General features: G+C 40.6%; 1 protein-coding gene across 3 annotated transcripts in view; it reads left to right on the plus strand.

Moving 5' to 3' along the window:
- zfhx4 (zinc finger homeobox 4) overlaps positions 1 to 4,668 on the plus strand; it is an 84,974-nt gene extending 80,306 nt beyond the window's left edge. For all 3 annotated transcript variants that reach the window (XM_061713653.1, XM_061713652.1, XM_061713654.1), the window contains one exon: positions 292 to 4,668. In XM_061713653.1, the coding sequence (XP_061569637.1) occupies positions 292 to 1,883 (1,592 nt within the window). In that variant the 3' untranslated portion in view covers positions 1,884 to 4,668. The remainder of the gene's footprint in view (positions 1 to 291) is intronic.
- The last annotated feature ends 14,078 nt before the right edge of the window (positions 4,669 to 18,746 follow it).

The following is an 18,746-nucleotide window of genomic DNA, read 5'->3' on the forward strand; positions in this document are numbered from 1 at the left end:
TTTTTTTTCTTTTTCTTTTTACAGCAAAGTATTTATATCATGATTTTTCTTTGTCTATCCTTTTCCCCCATCTTAGGTTTGGTATATTTATATAATGATATAATGGAAAATTTAAATTATCATAAAGCGCATGTGACAGTTTTGATCCATAACAAAATTTTAAGAAGAGATAAAGACTCAGCCAGTGAAAATTTTGAAATTTTTATCTCGTACAAACAAATTTCCACAGTTATTTGGGGTTGAATATTCAAATATTGAATATTTCCATATTTATATACCACTGTATTTCAGCTTTAGCGTCTCCCGGTGCTGGCATGCTTGGGTTCCCTACACCAGCCACCCCCTCTCCTGCCATGTCTCTCAGCACTACCCCAACCAAGACTCTTCTGCAGACTCCTCCTCCTCCTCCTCCTCCACCTCCTCCTCCTCCTCCTGTTCCCTCCACATCTTTGGCAGCAGTAAACCAGACAGAGCAGCAAGGCAAAGACTCAGAGAGAGACAGCAGCAAGAAACATGGAGACAAGCCACCTCAAATGAAGATGAAGGACAGAGAGAACGAGAGCTGCTCACGCCCGGACACCCCCAGTTTGGCCAAAAAAAGGGAGAAACCAGGTCCAGCTCCGGGGAAACCAGGAAGTGAGGCTTCACTAGATGCCACACAGCTTCAAGCGCTTCAGAATGCTCTTGCTACAGGTGATCCCAGCTCTTTATTGGGAGGGCAGTTTCTGCCCTACTTTCTTCCTGGATTTCCCAATTGCTTCTCTCCCCAGCTTCCCAGAGGGGTCCAGACAGGGGGCTACTTTCCACCACTGTGCGGAATGGAGAGCCTGTTTCCATACGGCCCAGCAGCAGTTCCACAAGCTGCCATGGCCGCAGGTCTCTCCTCAACTGCTCTCCTGCAGCAGTATCAGCAGTACCAGCAGTCCCTTCAGGATTCACTGCAGAAGCAACAACAACAGCAGCAGAAACAACTTGAGCAGCAGCAGAAACTACAACAACAGCAGCAGCAGAAGCAGCAGCAGCAACAAAAGCCAGCCCCTGTGAAAACACCTAATAGCGTACATAGCACCACAACCAACTCCTTCAAACAAAAAGAAGCTATAGATGCTAAGGATAACAACAACAAAGGCTCTTCAACAGAAAGCACAAAAGAAGAACCGAAAACAGATACCAAAAGTACCATGGATTTTCCAGATGCTTTTATTGTACCGTCCGTCAAGCATGAGTTTATATGCAGGAAGTGCCAGATGATTTTTGCTGACGAAGATTCAGTGTTGCGTCATCAGAAGTCCTTCTGTTACTTCGGACATGCTTTTACTGACCCGCAAGACACAGTGCTTCGAAAGGCAGTGAGCAACTACACTTGTGTTGCCTGCAATGTGGTTGTTAATGGAAATGAAGCACTTGGCCAACACCTTCAGTCGAGCTTGCACAAAGAGAAAACAATCAAACAAGCAATGAGAAATGCCAAAGAGCATACTAGATTATTACCTCACTCTGTCTGCTCCCCTACTCCTAACACCACATCTACCTCGCAGTCTGCAGCTTCTTCTAATAACACCTTTCCTCATCTCTCTCGCTTGCCCATGAAGTCCTGGCCAAATGTCCTGTTCCAGGCCACCACAGCCCGGAAAGCTGCTTCCTCCTCCCCGTCTGCCTCTCCCCCTCCCCCCCTCTCCTCACCGTCAACGGTTACCTCAACTTCCTGCAGCACCTCAGGGGTTCCAACCTCACTACCCACCGAGAGTTGTTCAGATGAGTCTGACAATGAGCTAAGCCAGAAGCTGGATGACTTAGATAATGCGTTGGAAGTCAAGGCTAAGCCGGCCTCTGGCCTAGACGCAAGCTTCAGTAGTATCAGAATGGATATGTTCAGTGTGTAGGAGTGACAAAAGGATCCCTTGCTTAAAGAAAAAAAAAAATAAGACTTTTTAAACTGCAGTTCCAAAGTTTCTCTTAACCCAAAAAATTACAGTACCAAATGATTGACTCAGGATTGTTTTTCCCATATTGATATGCTGGCAAGATATCGATTGATTTTTGTTATGGACAGAACTGTTGCAGATGCTTGACTGAGCTTATATTGTATACAAAAACATGGAGTAGGAAAAAAATCCCACAGGCTCCCTTGGGGAGCTTGTTTCAAGCCAAAAACTCTCACGATAGCAAATTGCACCTCAGCTGGATTGTTTTCCAAATGCTAGCATGTACTGTATGGGATGACGATCCAGAACCCTCAAAGAGAATCTCTCTTAGTTTAGATAGGTGTAATTCAGTAGCTTTAAATTCTCAGGTCAGAACATAACATTTCTCATTTGTTAAAGCAGCAACAAGCCTGGGTACACTTGGCTTATAACCAAAACATGTCAAGCTTTATTGGACGCATTTCCTTGATGTGTATAGAGTACCAAGAGACAATATTACTGTTACAATGGACGATGTGCATATCCTTTTAGTTTTGCCCTACAAAGACAGTATGGTTTTGCCACTGAGGGAATTTAGAATGGTGAAGTAAATGTGTATGATGCCCCTGTGTTTGCCAGTTTGTATTACAACAAGCTGTATCTATTTCCCACCCCTTTTTTTCTTGTAGTATATACTAATCTGTGCCAACTCTTACCTTCTCACTTTTACCTCTGCTCACACCCTTTTCTGAAGAGGTAATAACTCTAGTTTTGATAGACTCAAATTATGTGAATATAACATTTTTCATTTGTGAATTGCTGTACTGTTACGGTACCTGCTTGTGTCTGGACTATAGTGCACTTACTTTGTTTTTATTTGTCTTTTTATTTTTTGAGTAGGCCATTTGTTAATTTAATAGAGTTTTTCTGTTTGTATGTATGTACGTATGTATGTGTTTTAATTATTATTTGTGTCTATTGCAGCAGCATATTGGTCCATATTTGTTACAGGATTGATGCCTAACAATCTAGAGACCTATTTAACAATTGGTGCATCAAAGAAAGCAGTACTGTATACTTGAAACTGTTAAGGTACAAGTTGGTCACAATGTTAAAAATGGTATGATCATTTGCTACACGTTTGCAAATATGCTGCTTTAAGAGGGGGGACAACAGCATTTGTGTTGTATATTAAAAACCTTTTCATGTACTTGTAGGATTTAAAACAGTGTTACACCTGTACGCAGCCATTTAGTGCATAGGTTAATGTCCTCCCATACATTTTCCGGGCACTTCTAATCATCTACAGTTGAAGTCCACATTTGAATTTTTCCACATTTAGTTATTTCAACAGTGCAAAGTATTACCATACAACATTTGCTGCTACTGTGTAATTTTAATTTGCTTGCCATAAATTCTCTCAAGTTTCAACCAGACAAAATACTGACTCCTTAATTGCTTTGCTTAGCTTTTTTTTTTCTTTTTTTTTTCCTTTGCTGTGGAACTAAGAATGTGAAAGCTGTCAAAGGGTGTTCAATTTTTTACGAATCACTTTCTAGTTTGGTATCCAGTGTGATTCATTCCAAAGTAACAGAAGGCTATTTGTATGAAAGAAAAAGGCTTGTGAACAAAGAAAGCTAAGCTGTTGTACATATTCGTAGTTGGCTGTGCATGGTACAAATTTATTAATATGAAGAAATGCAAAAATGTATTGCTTTTGGTATTTCCTATTCTGAAATGAGCAAGTAGCATGTAATGCAACTGTTTGACAGGTTAAATCAAATCATGCTTAGTTATTGTTTCAAACAATGAAATCAAGTAACATTTCCTCCTATGTTTTATTAATGTAAAAGTGTTTTTTTGTTTGTTTTGTTTTTCAACGTTTTAAAGCAAAATGTCAGTTTTTATTTTTCTGCGTGGGCTTTTTAAATGTCATTATTTGGATTTTTAGTATTTTACATTTACTTTATTCCTGAAGACACTTTTCGATTGTGTTTCATAAGAGACATCCTGGCCTCCCAAGGTGCAATTCTGCCATTGTACAAACATAAGCGACTGTCCTGATTCCAAAGGCTTTCACAACTTTGGCTTTTTGCCTTTCCCCACTTTGTGGCTCAGCATTATAAGACTGAACTGTCAGCTAACATCATGTGCTAAGATGTTAGCATCAGACAGGATGCTTTCCACACCAAGAACTGGTAAAAGCTAACAAACCAACAAAAAGGATGGTCCAACAATATAACTGTACATAGATATTGCAACTGCACAGCAGCCAAAAAGAAAAAAAAAAGAACTTTTTAAAAAACAATGGATGGATTGTGTCATGTTTATGGGGACAGCCTTCAAAAGGCTGGAATTGGAATTGTTCTTCTGGATGTCAAAGGGATTTTCATGGCGCAATCATATCCTACACAATATGTACTCTACAACATCTGGGTTACATAGGAAATGCACCCTGAGGTTTTAATAAGAAGAAGCCCCTATGGCTAAAACTTTAAATAAACTAAACCAAAAATGTTATTGATGTTTTATATATAGAGAGTAGTCGCATTAGTTTTTGTTACTGTACTGTTTGAGGTCTCAACTGTACCGTATCACGGTAATAACATGGTTTTGAAACCTTTTTTTTATTTTGTCACAGACCTGTTGTCATAGTTGAAATGACGTTTATTGTAGATGGTATTTGAACAACTTCTGGAAATAGTTCATCAAGTATGTTTGTTGCTCATTGTTGTGATACATTAAAAACTGTATCTGCAAACCAGTTTGGTCTCTTCAAATATTGTTTATTTCATTTTGTCTTAAAAGAGTTTCATGCCCCTGCTGATGTAACACTGCATTTAACACATTGACTAGAATTTTGGAATTAAGTCTGATACAGAATACAAACACAAATGCATCTTTGATAATTCTCACATTTACACATGATCTCTTTATCTCATGTAAGGTGATTTGTAGATTGTCCTTCTGTGGTTCAATAAGGAATTCCTCTGATAATATGATGGGATCTTTAAAAGTAAAGGTATACTTCAGGGATCTGGATAAGTCTGGCATTGTAGGCTGAAACTGATAATTTATCACACACATATTGAAGATGTGTAATGTACCATAAACATCAGCTATAGTACTCAAATAGTGTGTTGTGTCACCATCCCACTGGAACATATCATTCCTGTCACTGATGGACCAAAATTCAAAATCATATAAAGGGGACTTCCTGTCATAACGCTATTTGTGTTAATCTGATTGTAAGCAGATGTAAAGGATTACGTTTGGATGTATCCGCTAATCTGGATCTGATCAGGTGCTGCTCTGGAAACCTCACAGTGTATGAGAAAAGTCCATGACAATAAATCACAACCATAAATAAATAGACGTACAGACAGAACAGAGAGCATTTCTCACGAACTAAAATAGGTCATAAACCAATATACATTTTTTTTTTTTTTTTACTCAAAATTTCCCTCTTCATAGATGGACAGACAGATGGATGAAAAATTGTTTTTTATGCCCTAATCTTATATCGCTTTTAGAATTCTATTAAAAGTAAAACAGATGCTAGTGTCAGTCAAAGGAGCGACTTTTTTAGATTTGAGGTCACCAGAGGCTGTCACATTAAAAATCGAACCTCAGGAACAGCTTAACACAATATATCACATCCTGCCAGCGAGATGTGTCCGCCGCCGGTGTCAGGGTCACAGAAAAAGCCGACATTCACAAGTTGTTAAATCCACCTAATGAAATTTCACAAGGGCAACAAAAATAAAGGGGGAGGATGAGGATTTTTTCTTCACTCAGAATCGGTTGTGGCCTTTAAGGATTGGCGTCAAACACTTTAGGGTGGAGCGGTGGAACAGTCGCAACATGTAAAAGCTTCAAATATAGGGTTTTTCTTTCTTGCCTGCTTTCTTTCTTATTTTTTTTCCTTTCGTCTGAATTCACCCTTCGTCCTTGACAAATGTGCTCGGCTCACAGGGGGCAACTGTTCTGCTGAATGTCCCTTTGCTGTTGCTTACCCTTAAAATGCAGGCAGTTGCTGGGCTAGGAACCCCCCCCACCCCTCCATATTATGGAATTGAATTGCGCTTGACCTTTCTAGAGAACAATGGCTGAAGGCTTTTCATTTTTCTGGCCTTCTCCAGCGCTTAAAAGAAGGACCTCTTTACACTGTATTTTCAGTGTGGTCTGGATGACAGGGTGATCTTACCACAGCTGTGTGTGTGTGTGCGTTTATGTGTTTTTCTGTTTTCTGAGGGCACACAAAAATGCATAATTGTTTGTATTTAGTCAGAACAAAATACATAAACTTAAAACATAAGATGTAACTTCATTTTGGGGCCATCTGATTTGTCCTAGAACGAAAAAAAGGCCCGCTGAATAGAAGAGTAGTTCATAGTTTAGACCCAGCTTTTCTAAAGAGGCCGCAGCAGTGAGCGCTCTTGCCCTGAATACACGATAAAAGGTTTACTGTAAATTCTAAATGGCATTTTCTGCTACCCATACATCACTCATGACCATTAGGTTCCACCCTCACAGCACAGTGCACCCTCCTAGCCACAGCTTTCCAGATGATACAGTACAGAGGCTGCAGCGGAGGCAGATCTGGCTTTGAATAGCCTGCAGCCAATGGATTTTCTCTGGATAATACAATGTTTGGGACTGAGAGGCATGGATTAGTCCAGACGGATACATCCACCACCCCCCACATGCCCAATCTAATTAGACTGGAATCAGTTTAAGATGAAAGCAAGCCCTGGCATCACCGCACTAAATACTGGAATTAGTATTCCCCGCATGGGAATTTAATGATGGAGACTGAAAATCCAATCACATTCACTCCCAGTTTAGCCCCTCATGCATTTGGTCCGGACAATGACGAAACGAAAGAACAACAACAATGATTTGTCTGTCAATAGATATTGACCAACATCACATCTGAGGCCACTTGTGTATTGGCATAACTATGTTGTCATCATTTAACAAGGATAAACAGCTCATAATCAGATATTTAAACAGTCTGTTTTTGCTGTTCACCTTTTTGACATTCTTAGTCTTCAAGGGAGTATAACAGGAAGTTGGAGCACGTTTTAATGTTTTAATTCTGTGTTTCAACATATTAATTATTATCATGTCCACTATCTATGGAGTTCATTCATTTGCACATGCAAATAAATGCGTAGTCCATGTATCTATACTGTATTTTGACTTAACATGGAATAGAAAAAAATATATCGACAGCAATCTGTGTGCTTGGTCAATAATCAGCTCATTTTATCAGAGCCCTAATTAACAAATAAGAACTGAAAATGTCACATTATTATAAAGAAACACAGCATGAGATCCTTTTAAATCCTTTGTTCTAACTTTGTGCTCAGATTTGCTGATTAAATAGGGAACAAATTCATATGGTGCATTCTCATTGCCAGTGGACTTTATCTTGCCCTTATTATTGTTATTTTCCTACATAAGTATATGCAGCCAAGGGAGCTTTATTTTAAAACCACTAAAATGCAAGTGATATTTCAGCGTCGGGTTGGTGATTAACGGCATTGACTGGAAATAACTCCTGCACCTGGGTTCCATCCGCCACATAATATCTTCCACACCTGCGATTCATCCACCAAAGTATTCCACCTGAGAAATCAGGAAACCATTGTCCCATGTGCACAAATACTCAACATGAAATCTTATTATTTATTGCTCGCTGTATTTCACAGTATGCACCAAAACAAAGTCTTTTTTTCTCTGGTAAACAGGTGTAATGCAACTTTTTAACTTATCTTTTCTGATGCTCCAGAACTTTACAATGTTTTGCAGACGAGAGGGAATTCAATGTGATTCTTTCTGGTAAATTAGGGTATGCATGTTGTTTGTGCGGTTAGCAGCGGCGCATCAGAGGTTTGGAGATATAGAAACAGGCAACAAAGGACACAATTGTTGCAGTGATGCAGTCTTTAAAATGCAAAATAAATGTTAGCTGCCTTTTCTCTGGTTTTAGCCAGATGTCAACAAAAGCCCCACACAAACTAACATATGAAAGAGTCCCTCTAATCTGTTCTTTCTATCTTACCGTTGGCCTTCCTGCCTTTAGCGTGTTCTGTTGCAATACCTCATTTCCGAAGTACAAAAGAAAAGAAAGAAGGTGAGGAAAACTGAGGGGGGAAGGAGTACACCTGCCTTATTACTGCCTTGTAGATGAAGGATACAATAACTGCTGGCATTTCCACACACAGACACACGGCCAACGAACACATATTTTAAAGTGAAAGGGGAGAAGGGGGGACGTGTGAAAAGAAAAAGGGAGGTACACCCGAGAGAAAAAGAAAAAAGACACACATACAGACAGGCCAACGGGTTGACGGAGACCGAGGGTCGGGGACAGGGAAAAAGGGGAAGAGTGACTGGAAGACAGAAAGCGGATGGTATAGACAGCAAAATGAACGATTGACACGAGTAGCGATGGAGCGAGAGCAGGAGAAAACGAGAAGGAGGGGCGACCTGAGAGAAATCAAACATGGGCTCAGTGCAACTGTGGTGCGTCGGCAAACGAGCATGTTATGGAAGCCCGCTGGGACTTCCCCGGCAGATCGTGCTGTTTCCCAATCTGTTCTGAGGAGCAGCACAGCCCCACATGGGGACGTGTGAAGGCACCAAGTTGGGATTGCTTAAGACAGATGAAACAAGGTGTTTTTGATGCCATCTCGAGCGGACAAAAGCCTGATTTCCTGTTATGCCTGTGACACAAAGGGTGCTGTGTAGTTTGCTGAACAGTTCAAGGCTTTTTGTTGTCGGGGCTGTAAATAACTAAACACAAGAGGGGTGAAGTTATAGAGGGGGCTGGATCAACATGGCAAACACTGAAAAATGCGTGACACCCCCACCCCCACCTTTTTTTTTTACTGTTTGCTCCTCTGATTTGCACCTGTTACAAATAAACAGAGTTGCAGTCGTCTCATCACCTCCTTACACTTTCCTAAGAAGTGAAATAAGTTCACGATCTGAATGACACTTAGCAAATTAATTCCAGACGGCCGTTTTCTTTACGCTCAACGGAGCCCTGAAACCACATACTAACAGGGATGGCTGTGTCCAACTTTGTGATGCTGTGTTTTACTTTAAAGGCCGCTGAGCAGCCGCGCTAAAGATTTAACAAGCCACGCTGAATCGATGGGGAAATAAGGGAGCAGCGGAGGAGGGAACGAAGGAATTTCATGGGGTGATGGGATACGTCTCACTTTTTGTTCACAAACATACACACATGAACACGCTCACAAAGTGAAATCATACCATGAGCAGTGGAAGAGCTGGAGGTGAGGAAATAGAAGTCAAATACGAAGTGACACCGTGCATTCCCCAGGTCATTCACAGGCCCCCACTCTGAATCACAACACTCCTCAGCTCGCTGTTCATCATACGTGCAGGCACGAGTCTCACAGAGACGATTCTAAAACCGCTAAATAGGCAAGCCTCGCAATTTATAGATTCACTGCTGAATATAAAGGGAAATGCGTTTACACAAAATTGGCTCAGATGCTAGCCATTATCAAGGTCCTCTTTGTATATCAACTCAGCTTTCTGGCAGGAACATTTGTAACAAAAAGCTTTTTTAATGTCTAAATGAAAATTTTAATGAGACCCTGTGTTACTTTCCCCTTTCGAGTCTTTCTTTAAGAGCTCTCTAAATCATTAAAACTTGCTCTTTCTTTGATTTCAAGGTCATTTGAAGAAATACAGCATCCCTAAGTGGCCCTCGGACCAAGAGTGGCCTATATGCCGAAGACCTCAAATGAATGTAGCCTAATGCTTTTTAATTTGCATTTATCTTTAAAAACATAGAGGAGCCATCTCCAAGTTATAATAGACTGAGATGGCAGTTGGAGGCCCTCTAGTCATTAGTGGCCATGCCGCTTCTCTAAAATGAAGGCTTTTCTCATTTTGTTTCAACTTAGGCCCATTACCACAAAGATGTATTAGCCTGTTGTCCATTTCTGGTTCTCCTACATGCAATACCTCTGTCTGACTACGTTTTTGTGTGTCCGCATTGAGAGACTGTTAATCCGCGCTGCGAGAGTGAACACATGCAGCACTGCTTCTGTGGAAGCATGAAAACAAAAGACACTAGAAAGAGGGACCTTAGGAGGGGATGACATGCATTGTTTGTTTAATCACGTCTTATGTGACGACTCTGTAATTATGTTGTCATCCGTCCGCTTCTGCAAACGCAAAACAGGGCTGCTGCCGCAGCAGCGCGCATGCCCCTCGCTCATATTGCCATACTTCAAGGTTTAGCGGTCAAAAGCGAGAAATTCTATCTTGTTTCTGTCTTTTGTCTTTATTCACTATTCTACTGTTATAGCACGACTTTTTAGGGGCCGAAAGAACGTCATTTTCTTTTTGCAGCAGTCATATAAATCCTACATGCATGCGACAGGCCCTATGTGTCACTTTCCTGTGCATGTGAGCGCAGGGCAACAGTTGAGTGGTTTTTACAGTCTGCATTGAACTGATGAGATGGCAAATAAAGGTATGTCGTATTAAACACTGCAAGACGGGTCATTTTATTTTATTTTTTTCCCTCACACACACTTCTCTCAATTTTGCATGCTTCCATCTTTCCATTTCCTTTCCATTTCTTTTCTCTTTTTTGTACCTCCCTGCATTTGTGTGTGTCATTCCCTCTTTTCCCTCTTTTTCTCTCACTCAACGATAGGTTCTGTGTGTCTGAGAAAAACTGAACATCTCCAGTGAAATTGGTTTTCTGTGGAGAAACTGATGGATCACTCTGTGTTCCTGACGGGAGTATAGGGGATTGTTTATGCCATATGGACAAATAAATGTACGGACACACACATATGCAAGGGTGAGAGGACCAGGGGATTGTTTATGCTGAGGCAGAATGAATTTTTATGAGCTGCAGATTGCTGTTTATGGGAAAATACACTTTTAAGCTGCGAGAGATGTAATCTAGATTGTAGCATGACCGACAATGAATTATGGTTTTGAAGGCAACAGCTGCAGCAGTCTTCCTCTCACCCACCATTTCCTCAGAACACACAAAAACACAGAAGCACGCAGACCAGCAGCAAAATGTTACTACTTCTAAAACACAAACTGTGTCATTTTCACCGTAAATCTGGTGCATCCGTGCGCACATGCACAGATGGGGAACATCTCACTGACACCTAAGAATGGTGACAAGCAACTCATTTACAAAAGAAATAAGACATTTTCTTTCAAATGTAAGAATAAAACTCAAACAGTAACCAATCCCCTGATCCATGTTCTTACAAATTCATGTAAGACAAGAATTTATCAGCACAGTTTTCAGGCTTAACCATGTTATTATTATAGTTTAAAAGACATTATTCTGTTTTCAGCTCTTTTTATTATCTCTTCCTCAACAATTATGCTTTTTTTAATTATAAGAACACTGTCTATGATGAAGACGCTTGTATTATTTCAGAATCTCACATACATACAAAAGGTTAAATTGCTGAGCATCACGTACCTAACTTCAGGAAGCAGACACACACAGATGCTACATAATATCCGTTAGAGAAAAAGGAAAAAGAATGGATATAGAATAAGAAACTTTACTTTCACAGTTATTATCAGCTCTCATAACTGGCCTCTTCACAGCTTTGCAGTTCCTCCGTATTCACACGGCTCTGCCTGTCGACCTTGTTAGAGACATTGTGTTTTCCAGTAATGATGCACATACTGTATGACTTCAATGGTGATATTTATACTGTATAGGTGTATAAAGAAGAAGTTTAAATGCAAGTTCAAATATATCCTGGCCAAGTCAGGGCATTTTGAGGAAGGCCATTCTGTACTTGAAAATATAATTGATCTTTCTTTAAAGAAGCACTTTATGGGTCTGACGTTGGGAAAGCTAGCCGGTAATTCATAAGCAAATATGACACTTCTGTCTTCTGGCGGAAAAACAATAGATCCAAACCGTCACCTGGTCTATCATAGCTGAGCAAAGAAAAGAGAAACAAAATCACAATTGTAAATGGTAATATTAAACATAAAATAGTAATATTAAACATAAAACTTCTTGGGAAGCGCTTTCTTGTTAATGTGTGCTAAAAAACATTTTTTTCTTCAGCGATTGAATTAAATTTTATTCATTGTGTCTTTTTTTTTGTTTTTATCAGCACTCATGCAATAACTCAAGCGGAGAGATGGAGGAAATGTATTCCACCCGTATGTATGAATGAATGAATGAATGAATATGATTACCAAGGCTTGGCTCTCAAGGACGCTGTTTGTTTTCTGCTGTTTTGTTTTTTTTCATTTTTAAAATCTGATGTTATCCTCACATGTGCAATAATGTATGTGTGTCTTTTTGTTTGTTGTAATGCATTTAAAACCAGCATTCACCTTTGTCCAGTTTTTGGTGTATGATTGGACCTTCTGATCAAAAACATTCCTGTGTTTGTGTCTCCATGTGCAGCGTTACCTATGTGTATGTACACGTTACCCAAGTCCCTCCTCTTGGGGTCCATGCCGATTTTTTTTGTGGCGTAATGACAACACATTCCCATCTCTCCCCATTCCCTGTCTTTGCCTCCTCATTGGCAGTCACATGCAAATGCAGGCGTGTGCAGGTGATGTACCCAGGAAATGCTGTCCTGTAATTGCATCACTCCGTCTTCCTGCGGTGAGGTAGCTGATGGCTCACTGCCTACCAGCCTGCAACTCACCAGAATTACCAACTGAGCGAGGACTGGGAGAGGCGGGGCTCCATTAAAATGCAAAATCGCCACTGCGGTGCAGTGCGGCGCCTTGCACCCTCACTTTTTCTCCAAGGCAGCCATCTTATGATGGAATGAGCATGTGTTTGATGGTGTGTGAATGTGGCGTCGGCGTGCATGTGATTGCGCGTGTGCATGCATCCACATGTCCATGTGCTTGATAAAGTGTAGAGTTGAGCTACATCTAGGAGCGGTGAGATGGTGTTGGTTGGTAAGCGGTGTGTGTGTGTGTGTGTGTGTGTGTGTGTGTGTGTGTGTGCGTGTAAGGCAGGGGTGATAAATCAGAGCTAGGTAAAGGCTTTTTAATGCAGCGGACCCCCTCTCCCAGCCTCCATCCTCTGTCAGGGCTCAGTAAAAGATGAGAGCCCCCTGGGGAACAGCACTAGCCCGCAGCATAGCAGGGCTACGCCGCGGGTCACACACACACACACACACACACACACACACACACACACACACACACACACACACACACACACACACACACACACACACACACACACACACACACACACACACACACACACACACACACACACACACACACACACACACACAAAGGGCCAGATGCATTGCCACTGACTGGGCCTTGTGAATGAGTGAATACATGAATAACTGAATCTCCTGAATGCATGAATATATAAACAAAACTTTCCACAAGAGCCATTTTTATTGAGGAGCACCCACGACAAATAAATGTGTTTTTCAAATGATTTCCAAATGAATTGTTAAATGATTTATGGCCGCTGATATTACATTTAGAGCAAAGAAAATGTTTTTGTACTAAACAGAATGAATATTTGGTTCATTTCTGCCTGCGCTCCTGAGGTCAAACAGAGTCTTTGTCGATGATGTGCCTTGAGTCTTGAAGCGGCCCCGAGTTTCAGGGGCCGGATATGAAAAATATGTGGAATTTGCCAACATCTGACAATACTTAGTCGGCAATATATCTCCTGTCTGATAGAAAAATGTGTTCTGAATTGCAGATACGCTCTCTTTTCTGGCATACCTTTTTAATTTGACTTTAAGGGAAAACACGCCGGGCTCCTAGATAGACAAGCAGAGATATGACTGCTGAATGTTGTGTAAGTCTTTGCGGATAGGGCAGAGAGGACTCCAGCAGCTTGGCTCAGAAGACAAGCACAAACACTTGAGAACATAATACTTGACAACGAGCCCAGAGTGTCAGTTAGGGGCCCTGCAGAGAAAATTCTGCCGTGTTTGTGAATGATGAAAACAGAGACTAGGAAAATGCACGAGAGCTACGTCTTAGTTGGAGTTTCAGGTAATATTCAATATCTATTCATGCCTCTTATTCTTAGTGGAATATTTCTTTTCTTTGTTTCTTCTTTGTTTTTGGAAGTGTTATTTTATGAAGTAGTTATGAGAAGTTGGCATCTTACCTGCAGCAGACAATGGTCACGTCGCTCTCAGTTTAGAGAGGAATTCTGGTGGGGAGCGAGGCTGAGAGGGCTGTAGAGCAGCGATCCAAAACATCTCAAACATTATAAAAGATATTGGTTTAGAAATGTTCATGCGCCACTTTTTCACCAGATAGTGACATGCGCATGCGTCTGCACAACACAGACAGTTTTGCAGCACAGCGCTTACAGCATCACTTGTGTTGAAAATTAGACATTTAGCCGTAACGACAATGTGTTGGCAAAGCAATCTGTCTGGTGCAAAAATGAGGTAGTGTTCACATATCTGACACAACATGTAATCTAACCGGTATTCATTTTGTGAAATTTGAACTAGCTGGTGAAGATTGTTTCCTCTAAAGCCTTTCTGTGTAGGTTTTAGCCTGGGTTCCTGTAGGAATCCCCCTCTGGTTCTTCTGTCTACCGCAGTAAAGACACTAGCAACTCCAAAGTACTTCACACAACCTCAGCTGAAACGGGGAAAAAAGAAATATCCTTTTAATTGGGTCAGGCTATTACGTAGTGTGGCATTACTGAACACAGGAGGGAACTGCCATCACGTCAGACTGAAAAGTGTTGACGAAGCAGTTTAAAATTTAAAGAAAAATGTCTCATTTTGCTGAAAAGATAAAAATAAATAAATAAAGGACACTTAATGAAGCACAGATCAAATGGTAAAACTGGTTGTATTGTTTACATCATCCAATATTATTCTCAACTTTTCTCAATGATTGACCACTTTCTATTAATCACCATCAACTAAAAAACCTGTCATCTTAAGATAATATGTTCAGGACAAGTAAAAGTTAGTATTTAGTATTTAAGTCTTTTAAAGGAGATGCTCCCATACAGATGTTTATAATATTAATTAAGGGTCCGTGTGCTGCAGGTGTATCAGAGCCACGCTCCTGTACTTCCTCTTTGTGTCTAAAATTCTGAAGGGCGTTAAAGGAATGAGATCGTTTAAATGCATTATTTAGCCCATATGGTCCCAATTGGAACAATCATCTCAATCACATTTAATGCACTGCGTGTTAACTAAAGCAACGCACGTGAACTGCATTAAATTAAGACATGATAGATAATAATTATCCCAAACGTCACATAACAGCACATAAACACAAAAGCACCGAGTCTTCAGCGTAGATTTACGCCTCATGCAGTGCGCCACTACAACATTATAGCTGTTTTTCTTCAGGTTACTGCTCTGCGTTCATTCAAGAGTCTATCAGCCCTGACAACGTGCAGCTCTGCACACATCTGTGCGTTTGTGTGTTTGGAGGGTGCGTCTCCGTTTGTTCTGTACTTTATGCTGGGAGGGAAAAAGAAATGTGAATTTTTCTAATGTGTTTATCATTTTCTCTCGTTTGTGTGTATGTGTGTGTCTCTGTGCATTTGTTGGACTGAGGAGGTTAATGCTGGATGACAAACGTGGTTCAGTGATCTCCTGGAGGAGTCGTGATTTGCAGCATACAAGTATCCATGGTAACCAACAAAAAAAAGCAACAAAAAAAAAAAGATAGAGATTCCAGGAAATGCACAAATATACTGTCATTACCTGGATGCCTCATACTTAATAAGGTTAGGTTAGGTTTTCTGTTTGCTGATCTCATTGTTCAGTGTTGGCTACACATGTAATTTAGAAATTCCCCATGTTATCTTTCCCAGATAGAAACTCCACATTATCTACACGCTATCTCTCTTCGCACACATGAAGCTTGCCTCCTGAAATTCCTCCCATCATGTTCACTACTGTGTTTCTCTACATGTTTTCTGTTTCATCCTGACTCTGAGATGTGAAATACTGGAGTTTGTCAATGAACTGAAGTAATGCTGATCAGATTGGCAGGACTCTATTAAATATTCATGACACTTTACGTGGATTCTTATTTGTATTTTGTTGCTTGTGTGTATTAAGAGCCTGGGAACCGCACCGGCTGACAGATGATGGGGAACAAAGCTCTGCTGTTTTCCATTCTCTTCCTCTGGATTTTCTGACAACTCTTGCTTGATTGCACAATAATCTGGATGCTTCTTGCCCTCTAAAACCACGTCTATTTGTTGTACGAGTCAAGATAAACCAAAAGCTAACATGCAGTAAAAATGATTTTTTTTTTTTATAAAGTGAAGTATCGCAGTCAACAAACAATGGACTGGGGCAACTTTCTTCTTCTTCTTCTTCTTTCTTAAAGAGGGACATAACTCTTGCAGGGCCAGTAGTTGCCCTTGTGCTGGAGCAAAGTGCATGCTCCCTTTTTCATCTCTTTTAGCGGAAATAGAAATAAGCACATTGTGTCCTGCACCACATTCCTGAACAAGCAGAGCTTCAATCACATTTGCAGAAGTTATCAAAACTTTCAAAGAGCTCAGCTGGCGCCTTAAGCCACAGGAAATTCACTGGGCCATCTGGAGGGATGTGTGCAGATTATTGCTCATTTACTCTGTTCGAGACATCAGTAGGAAGAAGACTGAGATGGCTAATCACACGCACAGACCGGAGGATGCCCTGGCACACACACACATGCACAGGCTCCGCTCTGGCAGAGGTTACCACAGGCGTACACAACACACCTGTCTGTAATCCCCCATGATGCCCTCTGGGTGTTTGGCCTATCCCCTCCGTCCTAGCTCATCCAGTCAGAGGACGGGTCAGGTACGATGTGCTTCCATCTCTCCAGCCCTGAGTTAGAGGGTGTTAAATATGTTTTCCATTTGTATAAGAAAAATTGCATTTAATGTTCAGTCAATATTTCTATATAATAGGATATTTAAGCCACAGAAGACAATCAACATGTGGAACATTTCAAAATTTGGTTTATATTGTTAATAGCAGCTCATAACTATAACTTAGTATCAATATAAGTAAAATGATATGCAATATATCATTGTATATAATAGAGAGTTTATAAGAATCCACTCATCACAGTTCTGGCTGCACACATAGGTGCTGTCAGCAGCAGTGTTGCTTTCTGCTGTGGTGGGGGAGGATTCAGCTTTTTAAACTTATGGAGAAGATCAACGTTTATTGAACCATATCATAAGATACAACACTCTTCAGCGCATTTTCATGGTCTCGTACGTATTTGCTCATGCGGGGCTACACATATTGAGGTGAACATACAGATAATATCAAAATCCCAAATTATCCTTGGTCTTAAAAACAAAAAAGAAAAAGGCCAAACGTCACGTATTCCCCAACGAGTGAGGCTCCATCTTTGTGTGAAATGCAACTAGACAAAACCTCAACACCATGATAAAAGCTCAGGAAATTACTTCCTTATTTTAGGTGTGATTGATTGTCCCCCTGACCTGTTAGACTGAACTGGTGGTTAAGAAGAAGAGGCAGACTAAGGTAATTGGGCCCGGTGGTATCGAAAGCCCGGCAGGTGTTGAAACAAGTCTCATATTACAGGTACCTGCAGCGGGTTCAGCCCTGAACTTCAGCACACCTAGGATTTCACTAGCTTGGAGGAATGTTGGCATGCCTTTTATTGAATAGATGAAATATGAGATACTTGTAACTCTTATTGACGTACTGGACATGCCACAAAGAAAAAAAAAATATATGTATATATATATATATATATATATATATATATATATATATATATATATATATATATATATATATACACACACACACAACACATGCACAGGTGTCAGCAAATAGATGGAGCATTTTTTGTTTCATCTTTCCTTGGCATGAGAAAAATGTCATTCTCTTTTTGAAAGCGATGTCAGTTGTTGGAAATATCTCTGCAATACAAAAGGATCGTACTTCCCTTACCTGTTGAACGGTGGGTAAAAGCTCCGACCATCAGCGGGAGGATCAGAGAAGGAATTTTGTTGAAGTGGAAAGGCGCAGGTGTTTTTTTTTTCCTCCCTAATTTCATTAGTGAATCGCGGGGCGCTCTGTGTCCTTCTAGCCATTTCAAATGAAGAGGTAAAAGCCAGGCACCAGGTTTAATGATAACATTCTTTCTCAGAGAAAAATATGCATGTACTATCCTTACTATTATCTGCAAGCCAAGGGCTCTGTTCCAATTAAAGATTACCACAGATGGACCTTTCAACAAGCATGCACACAAACGAACCTACAATAGGTACAGTAAAGTACCCGGTATTAGGCAGCCCAGAGAAGAGCTTTTTACTTTAAAAACTATTTAATCAGGAAAATCAACGCCTCACATCAAAGAAATGGAGATGAGGGACAGGCGGATAAAGAGCTCATCAAAGAAGGAGATCTAGTTAGGGATTCAACGCCCTAATTCCCTTTCTCTTAAAACCATCGTCAGAGGGGGCACAGGGCCAATTTGCTCCCTAAATGGCTGCGTGTGAATGTGCAGATTGCTTTGCATAGCCGCTGGGAATGTACGCTTCTTCCTCTTTTTCTTCTCCACACGGAGTCTGTGAATTAGAAAAGATCCAAAGACAGATAGGCTTAACTGAGCCCTAGCTACCTTCCTTAAGTCCAGAGCCCCGTTCCAACTCCCAACTAATTCAATCCATGGCCTAACTCAATTAATAGACTTTAATGCACTGTTTCTTCTTTATCTCTTCTCTTTCCTGGGGATTGGGGACTTCAATTAGAGTTGCAGAGTAATATCTGCAAAAAGGCCTGGATTGTAACTCTGTCTGAATGTAAAGACAATGACATG

This window comes from Cololabis saira, chromosome 22 (assembly GCF_033807715.1).
Source record: "Cololabis saira isolate AMF1-May2022 chromosome 22, fColSai1.1, whole genome shotgun sequence".
Taxonomy (NCBI): Eukaryota; Metazoa; Chordata; class Actinopteri; order Beloniformes; family Belonidae; genus Cololabis; species Cololabis saira.